Consider the following 12,293-nt stretch of genomic DNA (forward strand, 5'->3'; position numbering starts at 1 on the left):
TGTGATTTTTAACAAAGCCAAAGTAACAAAAATTATTTGGCTAATTCAGTCATATTGCTTGTCCTTCACCTGACCAGCCTGAATATAGCCAATTATTTTTTAAGGTTTATTTGTTTGTGATCTTTTCTCATAGAGAAATTAGAAATTTGCATCTCAAACAACCGAACCAAATCCACGGCAAAAAAAAATAATTCTTTTTCAGATAATGTTACACTCTGATGTAACAATACAGAAGAAAAGATTTGACGCTAATTCTGTTTAATTGCAATTTTAAGTGTTTTAAAAATCAAAATTATATTGAATTGTGAACCACCAAATCATGAGACAAATATAGGCACCTCTGGCTTATGTGAATAACAGAAATTGTAAGCCAAAAAAATTTCCTCATTTGCAGCTATCAAATCTCAGTAATGTTCCCATACACTCAAACATGGCGTATTAAGATGCAATGATGCTTTGCACCAGATTTGCCATTAATGATGCACAAAATTAGATTTTAAAGCTATACAGCAGAAGAGCAAGAGTTTCAGCGTGTAACAACCTAAATTTTGGTCCATTCCTCACACAAAGCTATCGTATGGCTTCAGAAGACTTACAATATAGCGCATGAGTCATATAATACTGTATGTACTACTGTTATGGAACGTTTGTTGTGCTTTTTGTCATTTTTGCAACTTGACAGTTCCCATTCACTTTATTTGTATGGACAAGAACAATCCAGACATTCTGCTTTTTCATTTGAAAACAGGCAATTTGGAACAATATTTGGAATTTATTTTGGGTGATACTGCTATAGCTATATATACATATAGCTATCAGTGAAAGCCTTATTTAAACAAAAATAGCACTAACATTATAAACCAACATGTGATCATATGTGGGGGAATAAATTGAGGTGTGAGGAAGTTACACATCCTCACAATGTGGAAAAACTATATTTTAATACACACACTGTGCCGTTACATAATTACTTTTAGCCCTTCAGTCAGACAGTACTGAAATCCACCAGCTGGCCATGTCTGTCCTAACATACATACATTATATATATATATATATATATATATATATATATATATATATATATATATATATATATATATATATATATATATATATATATATATATATATATATATATATATATATATATATACCATTTATTTAGTAAAAATGGATGTTAAATTATAAAGACAACAAATTAATTCAGAAAAAGATTCTAGAAAAAAGAAAGCCCCAAAAGAAGTAAGATATTTGCAAAATGGAAAGAGAGACAAGAAAGAAGCCCTGCGTCTTCTGAAACGAAACATTGTATATGCTGTTACATAACAGGAAGGGTCTAGGGAAAATACCTATTAAAATTCTTGTTAATTCTTTTGCAGCAATTTAAGGATGCACCTCGCAGATCTGATTAGGTCACCATGCATGTTTTTGTAATATAGCAGATCTTGGTAAAGTCTGCAGAGATGAAAACAGATGCACTTTGATAACATGGTACATCATGCAATCAAGTCTGAAGTAAAATATACACTCATGTACCATAAGGCATAAAAACGTTTAAGATTCACAACAAGGAAAAAATTACAAAAGAAATGAATAAAATAATATATTGAATACACCAATATATGCTATATATAGGCTCAAACGACGGAAGACATTCTAGAAATTTGTGAAATTTCTAGATGCCACCACCAGTTATCCTCATCCAAACTAACTCCATGTTCAAAAGCTTTAGCATCGAGCACAGACATGTGAGGGAGGACGCGTATAATGAACCAAATCTGCCTCCCCCCGTGCTGTTTTTTTCTCCTCAGCCTTTGTCAACTGTGGTTTTGAGGGAAGGGGATGAATATACGCGTAGGGCTGTCTACGTTTTACTTAATCTGGGACCGACTGGCACACCTCTCTTCAGTCTTCTCCTCACGACGAACGAACGAAATATCCGTCCGGTGTTTCGCGTTTAGTCACAGAGAGATGTCTGAGGATGCGCATCAATACCTTATTCATCCGTTGTCTCTCCACGGAGCCCGTCTTTGAATGTTTTATCCAGAGCATGAATGGAGCTGCTTGAGGATATACGACCTTTTCGTTGGTTTTTTTGGGGATAAGGAACCCCTCGACATCAGAATACGTGAATTAAAGCGATAAAACGTCTATGACGGGCGTTACGGGACGACTACGCAAAGCCATCGCGGCATATGGTGATTTTATTCTTTTGTTTAAATTTTGGTCATGTTCTCACACAGCTTTATATGAGGCAAGTATATCGAAGTATTTATTTCACGATATTTTCGAGCCTAGTTGGATATCTGAAATGTTCGCGCTGGAATAAGGGATAAGTTGGTCACCGTTCTATATAGTCGACAGACAGATCGGATCTGCTATTTTTTTTAATTTCCAACTGAATACCGAGTTGTGTTGCACTGCGGTAAATCAGAACTCGACGCGCGCGGTCGTCGACGGCTGCCTTTCAAACCTATCATAATAACATGCATATGGCATTGTGAGGGATTGCAATTAATGCATCTCTCTACAGGTGCCCGGGCTGGTGGCAGTGTCTGAAAAGAACTGATTTTGTAACCTGCCTGCATTCTAGATGCTGGTTTGCTGAACCTTTGCTGATTTCCCCAAGGGAAAAACAAAATACCTCAGGCTTGTGTGAAAGCCTGTAGGAAGCGGTTTAGTTGTAGGAGTTTGGCTGCATTAAAACGTGAAGTACTTTATCAAAGTGTCATATTGCAATGAACGACTGCTTAAGGCTCGCATTGTGAAGCATAGTGTAAAATGTAATATAATATATTTTGAAGGCACATTTGTCTTTGACTGATTAAGCAAGGAGCCTCTCAAGTTTAGATTGGGCTTTCAGACTTATTTAAAGTTGTTTTTTTTGCTTCGGATATTGACGTATAAATCAAAATTTATTCAGATTAAATTTATTTCGCTATTTCAGACCTGGTTAGATGTTTAAATTAAACGTTAAATGTCTTTTTGCCTCACTTTCTGTTTGTTTTTTGAACTCACTGTGAGATTTTTTTTCCAGCTGCATCTTTGTCGATAGGATCAAATCGGACTGCATCATCTAAATGAAGTTACCCAGCCATGCAATGTTCCTGGAAGGCTGTGATTCTGCTTGCATTGGTGTCCATAGCGATCCAATACACAGCAATCAGGACTTTCACAGCTAAGCCTTTTCATATGTGCCCTGTCCCTAACCCTCTAAACTGTGGCTTGGGACAGGATGTGGAGTCCTTTGATCGGATGTGTGATGAGTACCCGTATTTTAATTACAATTCCTCCAGGAAGACTCACATCCTCATCTTGGCGACCACCCGTAGCGGCTCCTCTTTCGTTGGACAGTTGTTCAACCAGCACTCAGATGTGTTTTATCTTTTTGAACCACTCTATCATGTCCAAACGACCTTAATCCCTCACCTATCTCCTAGCAGATACGCTGTTGAGCGCAGAGTGATGCTGGGAGCCAGTCGTGACCTTCTTAGGAGCTTGTACAACTGCGACTTGTATTTCTTAGAGAGTTACATCAAACCGCAGCCGGCAAACCATACCACGGATAAAATCTTTCGCCGGGGTGCCAGCAAAGCCCTCTGCTCTATGCCAGTCTGCGATGCCTTCAGCCCCAATGATGGCAATATAGAAGAAGGGGATTGTGTTCGAAAGTGTGCCTCCCTTAACTTGACTCTAGCTACCGAATCTTGTCGGGAAAGACGCCACGTGGCTATCAAAACAGTGCGTATTCCAGAGGTCAATGATCTTAAGGCACTGATTGAGGACCCTCGGTTGAATCTGAAAGTTATCCAGCTGGTGAGGGACCCGCGTGGGATATTATCTTCGAGGATCGAAACCTTTCGAGACACGTACCGCCTATGGCGGATCTGGAGAGCCACGGGCCGTAAACCCTACAACTTGGATTTGACTCAGCTCACAACAGTGTGCGACGACTTTCTAAACTCGGTGTCCACAGGCTTAAGCCGGCCGCCGTGGCTTCGAGGACGGTACATGCTGGTGAGATACGAGGACCTAGCCAGGAATCCGCTCCAAAAAACCAAGGAGGTTTATGAATTCCTTGGTCTTTCCTTGGAAAAAAGCGTTGTGGACTGGATACATAACAACACAAGAGGCAATAACGATGTGTCAGCAAAGCATAAGTACGGCACGTTGAGGGACTCGGCGGCCAACGCGGAGAGCTGGAGGTTGAAATTGTCTCATGACATAGTTGATTACACACAAACAGTTTGTCAGCACATTTTAGATGAGCTCGGCTACAAAGCTGTCAACTCCCCAGAGGAGCTGAAAAACATGTCGCTTTCTCTCATCGAGGACAAAACCTTCATACCTTTTTTGTAACAAAGGTAATCACGTGCACGCACACCTATTTTTCTACATTTATATTCTTGCCTTAATGTGATTGACATTTGCACTATGAACTTTTTTTACTTCGGAGACTCCCTCGCAGCCACCCTATGATTTTCTGAACAGCACAAGAACCAAAAACACTTAGCTGTAAAGAGATCTCGACTTCAACCTTGATTGCAGCGATTGCATTGAGTTAGTCATGTTCATTATTTATATATTAGAACAGAGCACCACACTATTGACAAAGAAATTCTGTATGCTGGTCATTGCTTTGACAACAGTGAATGTGAATATTTTTGTTGGTCAAAGAACCCAGACTATTCTCAAGAAAAATGTGGGACTAAAAATGCTGTCATGTATAATAACAGCCGTGCAATAAAATTGTGAATGTCACAGTCAGACTATTTCTCAGGTTGTTTCTCAGTGTAAAGTCTTGTCTGCCACAGAGTTTCTGGGGGGGTTTAAGCTTGTGTTTGGTTTGCTTTTAGAATGCATATTTGGTGCTGTATCTGGGTTAAAAAAAAAAAAGAAAAGAGTAAAATAATGCACTGGTCTGGTTGCTTTAGGTGGTTATGATTTACAAACCCATTGTAACAATCGATTATTGCTGTTACATCACAATGATATAAGGTTTTTGTTATATTTTGCTAAATGCCATGATACTACTTCAGAAAAATCCAATGCAATCCAAGTTTTTAGAGTGGGCAGTAATGTAATGTAGAGATTTTCATATGAAATGCATGAAATGATTCATTCTTTAGTGGCTGACCTCATCATCACATCACTAATTTTCATTGATTCAGTGCATATGTATTTAGTGTCCATGGAAAAATGTTTTGGCTCAATGTATGTGAAAGAGACTTTTGCTATTTTTTGACATCTTAATAAATGTAGAGAAGCATAAATAAGATGTAATCACTGGCGAACCCACTCTTTTCGTTTATAGACGAACAGATGCTCAGCTTTTTCAACTTTCAGGAATCGGTTGTCACAATGGCCTTAATTTGTTTTAATCCTTCATGGATTTTACATAATCTAGATCATCTGGATTCACATTCAGGTTATTTAACCAGAAGCATTAATCTCATGATTGTCTCAATTGCTAACCCTCATTCCGCTTTAATGGGGGATATTAATGTTCAATCTTCAATTTTAGATTTGTGTCAGCAGCATTAGAGCGTGAAGAGTGCGCGAGGACGAATTCTCTTTCATTCCACGAGATTGTCATCAGATATACATGCTCCACAGTCATGTACCATAGACATTAATGTCATACAAGGTACCATTGTCTAGTCTTTCCTTGCTTGATCTTTTAAGACATCCAGGAGAAATGGCCCCCCCTTGTGGTCTGAAAAAACAGCTAATCATGTCTACTTTGGTAATTGGGCTGCATTGTCAACTCAAGCCACTTTTGTCATTAGAATAAACTATACATAAGATTTTTAAAGGCTACAGTAAAAGCAGCACATTGCAGGACAATACGGCTTATCAAAGTATACACACTCATAACCGTGAGGCGACGCGCATATAAACAAAGCTTCTGTGTCAAAGAACTAAGCATGTATTCAAGTGGAGCGACTTCAGGAACTAAGGATTGTGCACTAAAGTTGTATGGAGGAAGCGCTAGTTAACCAGCCATAATGTTTACAAAGCAGTTGAAAAGAATGAACCCAATGACCATAGGGCGATTATCAATTATGCAGGCTTTAAATAATGGCTATGCTGCACAGTTAAGTTTGGATAATTACTGCTCCCCAGCCGGTAATATCTAGTAATGCCAGAAATATAGCCATAATAGCTATATTTCATAACCTTGTAGTGCGCTGACACAGAGATTGTGGTGCTAATGCAGGCAATATGAGTTCCAACCCTGTTGAAGAAACCAGCATATGCTGGTTAGGTAGGTTTTGAAGCATGGCAGCTGGTTTATGCTGGTCTTTAGTTGGTCATGAGCTGGTCCTAAGAAACTAGCTCCAGCTCAGGACCAGCACGTAACCAGCTTAAACCAGCTCAAACCAGCTGCCATGCTTCAAAACATATGCTGTTTTTTCAACAGGGAATCTGGTTTGTGTCATTTGCCAGTTCCATTTTCCCCATATCATTTCCAGTCATCCCTGTCAATAAAAGTGACAAAAAGACCAAAATCACATAAAAAATCCCCAGTAAAATAGTTTCAATGTGGCATTTGTAATCAGTAAAATTTGATCATTTAAGGCACTTATATCTACACTTTCTTGGCAGGTGGCTTATTTGTGACCTGGGGTTTAAGTATCACAATTTTCTATCCATTTGTTAGGTGTACTTTTAACAGATTTCCATCAACCCTACAAAAGTGCACAAGTAATTGGCTTTTTGATGCATCTCGCATTATCCTTTGCCAAAAAAGCCACCAATAAATTGGGATCACCATTGGTCATATCAGCAAAAAAATGCTAGAAACTAAAGTTTTAAAACAAGGGTGTTAGTGCTTCTTAAAAGCAGATATTCTTGTTTCAATTACCCACTTAAATTGGTCTGTACTATGCTGAGGAAGCTTTTTTTTCTCAACCCACACAGTAATGAGAGCGAATCCGTGAGAGAATGGATGAGAGATGCCCCAGAGATGTCCAATGGTGCAACCCCCCCACAAAAATGACTAAAAGCAGTTTCCGGCGTTCTGAGATGATATCTTTGTTGAACATAAAGTGCTCTTCAGAGGATAACAATTTATCATGCTCCTCATCACTGAAGATATCCACTTCCATGAGATCATCTTAGCTGTCGTTCATTTAAACCACTCTTTGTGATTAAGAGACTCCAGGATGCAAACTATATTAGGGAACATGGCGTATGCACTGTATCACCTGAGAGTTATTTGGACCCTTTACATAATTGCAGTATTTAGTATATATTATACAGTTTGGAAATATCTATTAGAACATTCCACTATTTAATATATATTTTACATGAGATTTTTTAAAAGGAAAATTAAGCCTGTGTTAGGACCAACGTTTAGCATTTTGTGTTGCAAAAAATATTATTGTCAAATTATTGTAATGAAAGAAATGTTATTTTAAATCAGCCTATTATTTTAATTGTAAGTAATGCTAGTATTTTATTTATTTTAATGAATCCCGAATCAAACAAATAATAATAAACTGCATTTTAAAAAATGTGTTTATTCATTTGTTTTGTTTTGGCTCAATAATAATGATAAAAGATAATTTAATTTATCAGATCCCAGACCAATGAGATTTCACTGTGGATGGAAATTGGGCTGTCTAGCTCGACAGAGATGCTAACACGTAGGCCTAGCCCACCCTTGCTATGTTTTAGAAATATCATTATGGCGTCCAATTTAATAGCATAGCCTTCTACAAATGCCTTATAAATGAGACAATAAAAGAGGACTAACGTTAGAGTTGTAAGATTACGCTGTTCTCTATCTTCACGGTTCTTAATTCAAATTATGTCATGGCTGATTCATGTGTCTGGATAGCCGGAACATTACTCTTTTTCCGCTTTCCGTGTTGGTTATTTACACCCAAATGTGACTCTCAGACGTTTTTTCAAACTTTTATAAGCTGATACATGTCATGAGAAAAAGTCTTACCTCAGAAAACTGTTCCCCTGTCAGAATCTCTGCGTGCTCGTCAGTTTAACATTTCCCCCCACGAGCTATGACTCGTGCGCCCATTCATTTTTCATTCATAAAAATGAAATTATATTAATAACTTATTTGTGTGAAATGTTTGTGGACAAGTCTCATGTTGCCACAGATTTACAGCTGTCTGTCTAAGCACTGTATTGAATTCCCCCCACATTTATTTTTTTTTTTTTTTCAATAAAATCTTTAAAAAATACCATGTTGTTCAACCGTTTTGTGCTTGCTGGTAGTGACAAGTCTGATTCATTTGTGTGAATCGATTCTTTCAAACACTAGAACTTATTACGTCATCACATAATTAAATCAATTTTTGCGGTCATGGCTGGTTAGGACAGTCCTGGTCCTGGGTGGGGGAGCACTGTACATTATATGTCACACCAGATCATCAACTGGTTAGCAGAGAGGGTTTTTTGTTGTTGTTTTGTTTCTGTTTTTTTTTTTTTATTGAACAAATAAAGATTACAGGGAATACATATCATAAAGACCACTTAAAAGAACAGGATAAGAAACTTGAAGGCAATAGAAGGCATAGGAATACATTTTCAAGCAAGATACAATAAACAGAGATAAAGAAGCCTATTGGCCAATGGCCACACTAGACTTTAAGCACGATTTTTGTAAGAACACAAAATATGACGTCAAACTCTGCAGCGTCTTTAAAAAACAACAACATAATTCAGCATATAATACATCCAAAATGTAAAAATATGCAGTCTACTCAACTTTACTGCAGTCCTGCAGACTTGCGCACTAACTTGTATGGGTTAAATGCAGAGGACAAATTCCGAGTATGGGTTACCATACTTGGCCTTCACGTCATGTCACTTTCACTTTTTTAAAGTTTGCGTTCTTTTAATTCAGCGAAGAGGTCACGCCGTGATGTTTCAATCTTCTAATTGTCACCCGTCTTCACGTGAAACAAATGTGCAGGGCAGAGTTCACCAAACCTAAATTTTGGAATGTGGCGAAACTCCCATGAGCTTGAATTTCCTGTCTTCTGCATTTGCATGAGTATGAATGGAAGTCAATGGAATGAAAAGTGTTGTGTGTCTGGCCCCTTAAAAGTGGGCAGGGGGGCCCAAAACAATATACAGTACAAGGGGCCCAAAAACCAGATGGCACTTGCTGCGGGTTAGGACAAAAACTACTGGCTTTCGTCCTTCACAGCTAGCTTTTGTCGCTTTATTACGTTTCGCCTGGTTACGACACGGTGTGAGGTTAAAAAGCCACAAAACAACTTGCCCTTTTATGGTGCATTTACTACTTGACACTAAAATCACTAATGTCCTTGGTTAATATTGTGGAACGATGATGTTGTTGAGCCATGCAATTGTTTTTGAAGATAAAACCCCTGACTGGCTCAATAAATTTTTGTGCTGATTCAGTATGCCATGAAAAGACCAAGAAGGTTTATGAGCACCTGCCCATATCGGACACCTGACGTCTAATCTAAAGATGCTAGTATTATTTTTCTTTCTGATAGAAACAAAAACATGTAACCAATTTTATGATGAAAAACCCCATCTTATGAATACAAGTGGTTTCGGTTTAAAAGTTTACCCCTTAGCATTAATAAAATGCGGATTTTACCATGTGATCTGAATTATGTGGTTATTTACTTTTATAAACTGCTTATGTAACTCAGATCTGGACTGTCAGTGCACATTAGTGCATTCAGTGTTACATAAATGAGTAAAGCTAAAATGTATAATAGATCAATGGTATTAAAATATCTCCACCGGATCATTGCAGGACAGTAATTCTTCTGTATGCTCACATTATTTTGATGGCACATAAGTGAAATGTATCAAATAAAAAGCAACAACGGCAAAAACAACAAAAAAAATACAAAGAACTCATGCATTTCTAAAATACAGAATGCTTTATTTGTAGAATACAGCATCAATTTAGCAAAAATAGTTCTATTATAGACAAAATCTACTTGGTCTTAAAAGTCCAGTTTATAGTAACAGCATCTTCAAGACATGGGTACCTAACAGAAAGTGTGTAGATAGCAAAAACAGAAAGAAAAATGAAATACATACAATTAACAGCATGTTGTACAGAGCACTAGAGCTTCAAGCATGCATTGCAGCAATATAATAATAATATGCCATATGTTGTTTTTACATAAATAAAAAAGGAGACAAACATTTAAGCAGTAGGGGGGAAAAAAAGACATGAACAAATACTCAAATTGCACAATTTTCAATTGTGCTGGTTCTATGATGTAAACGGCTGTAAAAGGGTCGCAGGAAATACATCTGTGGTTATTTTGCACTGTTCTGGAACACTAAACACTCCACAGTGAGTTTTTATAACTCCCGAGACATTCAGGCACATGTACGGCCAATAAAACATCATCTCAAGTGAACCACAAGTGATGCCTCGCAAAGAGAAAGCGAAGAGGACTTACTAAAAAGCCTTTTAAATGGACTGAAGACAATGCGGTGTAGTTTCTGTTACCCTGCATCCTTTTTTTTTAGTTGCGAATCATTCCTTTTCTTTAACTCCAGGCACTGGTTTCCTGGAGACAGATTCAATTTCAACGGCTTAAACATTGTCTTACAAAATGGAGTGTTTACACTGGAGACTCGCCATTAATGTAATCTACGCCAATGATGTGCCATTCAGAGATTTCTACACTTACCCGGACTGACGTAAACGACAATGTGATGATAATAAAACAGCTCACTGTGAAAACAGCAGATGTTTATATTACTGTGAAATCGGCATTAAAAAGAAACAACACGATTTCTGACACTAAATCCAAGAACATTTGAGAGAGGATGTAGTCTAAACCCCACATTATCAGATGACCAGGGTCATTTAGTGTCACATTTATTCAATTCATTAAATAATACTAACAAGTTCTCACATTATTTTGTTCAAAGATGGGCTTGAAACAAGATCCACATATTCAAGGAATAATTCTGTGAACCTTTTTAGGGATGTTTTATAGAGAAATACCTCATTAGGGATAATTGTATGACTGTTTGAACTGATTATTTCAACCAAGTATTCTTTTTAAGTAAAACTGCTGGCATATTAGCATTTCCTTTGTAACGGAGCCTGTTTGTTGAAGAATGTGATTATGATATTACCATTTGATCCCAAAGATAGTCTTCCCAGCATTAATAATACAGACCAACATTTCAGCCAATAGTCAAAATACACAAATACACACAAACATATAAGCATAAGTTCCCAATTATCTCATGTACCTCGGCAGTAGCTTTCTAATGTTGGTACTGTAGAAGTGTGTTTATATGCCATATTGCAGTTCTTTACGTTAGCTTAGGTAGGAATGTATTTGGTGAATCAATGCAAAACAGTAATTTTCCCATGGGCTAAATGAACCAGCCACCTGCTTTCCAACCCCCTTGAAAGTGAGAACACACCACCCAGACATCCACAGACACACCGAATCGAACAAAGGGTGGGAGCGAGTCAGCCAGTCTAATCTGACTTGTCTTTTTTCTTTGGTGTAACTTTACCGGCCACTGCAGACCCCACTGCCCCGACGCCTCCCGTTACCACGGAGACACCGCCTTTGACCAATCCCACTCCAGCTGCGGGAACGCTCGTCACAGCCGTCTTGGTCAGCTCGAAGCTCTTGCAGCCTACCCAGGCCACTCCCCCGAGGGTGGCGCCCACCGCTCCTTTGGTGAAGTTGAACAGCCCGCCGGTCACTCTCCACACCACGCCTGCTTCGTTCTTAGGGTGGTCTTTCTCCAAGTCTGAAAAACATTAGATTTCATTAACAGAAGTGTAAACATTTAGGCCCGGATTTACTAAACAGGGCAAATTAGCATGAGAATGCAATCCCGATGGGAGTGGAAAGTTCTGCGCGCAAATTAAAGAACACAAACGCAGCCGGATTATTTCCATAATGACCAACGCAATCTACCAAGAGCGGTGCAAATTAGCACATGCTTTTTTGGGGGGCTGTAAATAATGGCGCAAATACCAGTAAATTGACTAGCGCAAACCTAGTAAATCACCTTGCGTGATTCATTTAAACACTCTCCTCCCATAAATGTTGCGTCTGAAAGGGAAACTCCTACAAATGCATATGCAATAAGGTCAGCCGCAAAAATAACGTCTTTTTTAGCGCAAATATTTCACTGCATGTCTTTTGTAAATACTGACAGTAGTTTTTTTTTTAACACCAAAAAAGGGTTTGCGCTGGCGCAAGCTGTTAGTAAATCTTGCCGTTCGAGTGTTAAAATGATTTGTCTTTTTATGACTGTTTAAAGTTCACCATGAAAATCACAAT

General features: G+C 38.2%; 2 protein-coding genes across 3 annotated transcripts in view; one reads left to right on the top strand and one right to left on the bottom strand.

Moving 5' to 3' along the window:
* Window positions 1-1,715: 1,715 nt before the first annotated feature.
* On the top strand, window positions 1,716-5,281 carry chst1 (carbohydrate (keratan sulfate Gal-6) sulfotransferase 1). 2 transcript variants are annotated; one of them, XM_079810376.1, is made up of 2 exons: window positions 1,716-2,254; window positions 3,038-5,281. In XM_079810376.1, the coding sequence occupies exon 2, from the start codon at window positions 3,097-3,099 to the stop codon at window positions 4,357-4,359; it is 1,263 nt and encodes a 420-aa protein (XP_079666502.1). In that variant the 5' UTR covers window positions 1,716-2,254; window positions 3,038-3,096; the 3' UTR covers window positions 4,360-5,281. The 2 variants fall into 2 exon arrangements, with proteins under 2 accessions (XP_079666502.1, XP_079666503.1); XM_079810377.1 differs by having other exon boundaries at window positions 1,832-2,198.
* A 2,910-nt stretch (window positions 5,282-8,191) lies between these two features.
* Window positions 8,192-12,293, bottom strand: part of LOC307122312 (transmembrane protein 263-B) — a 39,239-nt gene continuing 35,137 nt past the window's right edge. Inside the window, exon 3 of the mRNA XM_079810378.1 lies at window positions 8,192-11,754. Coding sequence (XP_079666504.1) covers window positions 11,474-11,754 — 281 coding nt within the window. The 3' untranslated portion in view covers window positions 8,192-11,473. The remainder of the gene's footprint in view (window positions 11,755-12,293) is intronic.

The sequence above is a fragment of the Gobio gobio genome (genome assembly GCF_949357685.1).
Source record: "Gobio gobio genome assembly, chromosome: 25".
NCBI classification, from domain to species: domain Eukaryota; kingdom Metazoa; phylum Chordata; class Actinopteri; order Cypriniformes; family Gobionidae; genus Gobio; species Gobio gobio.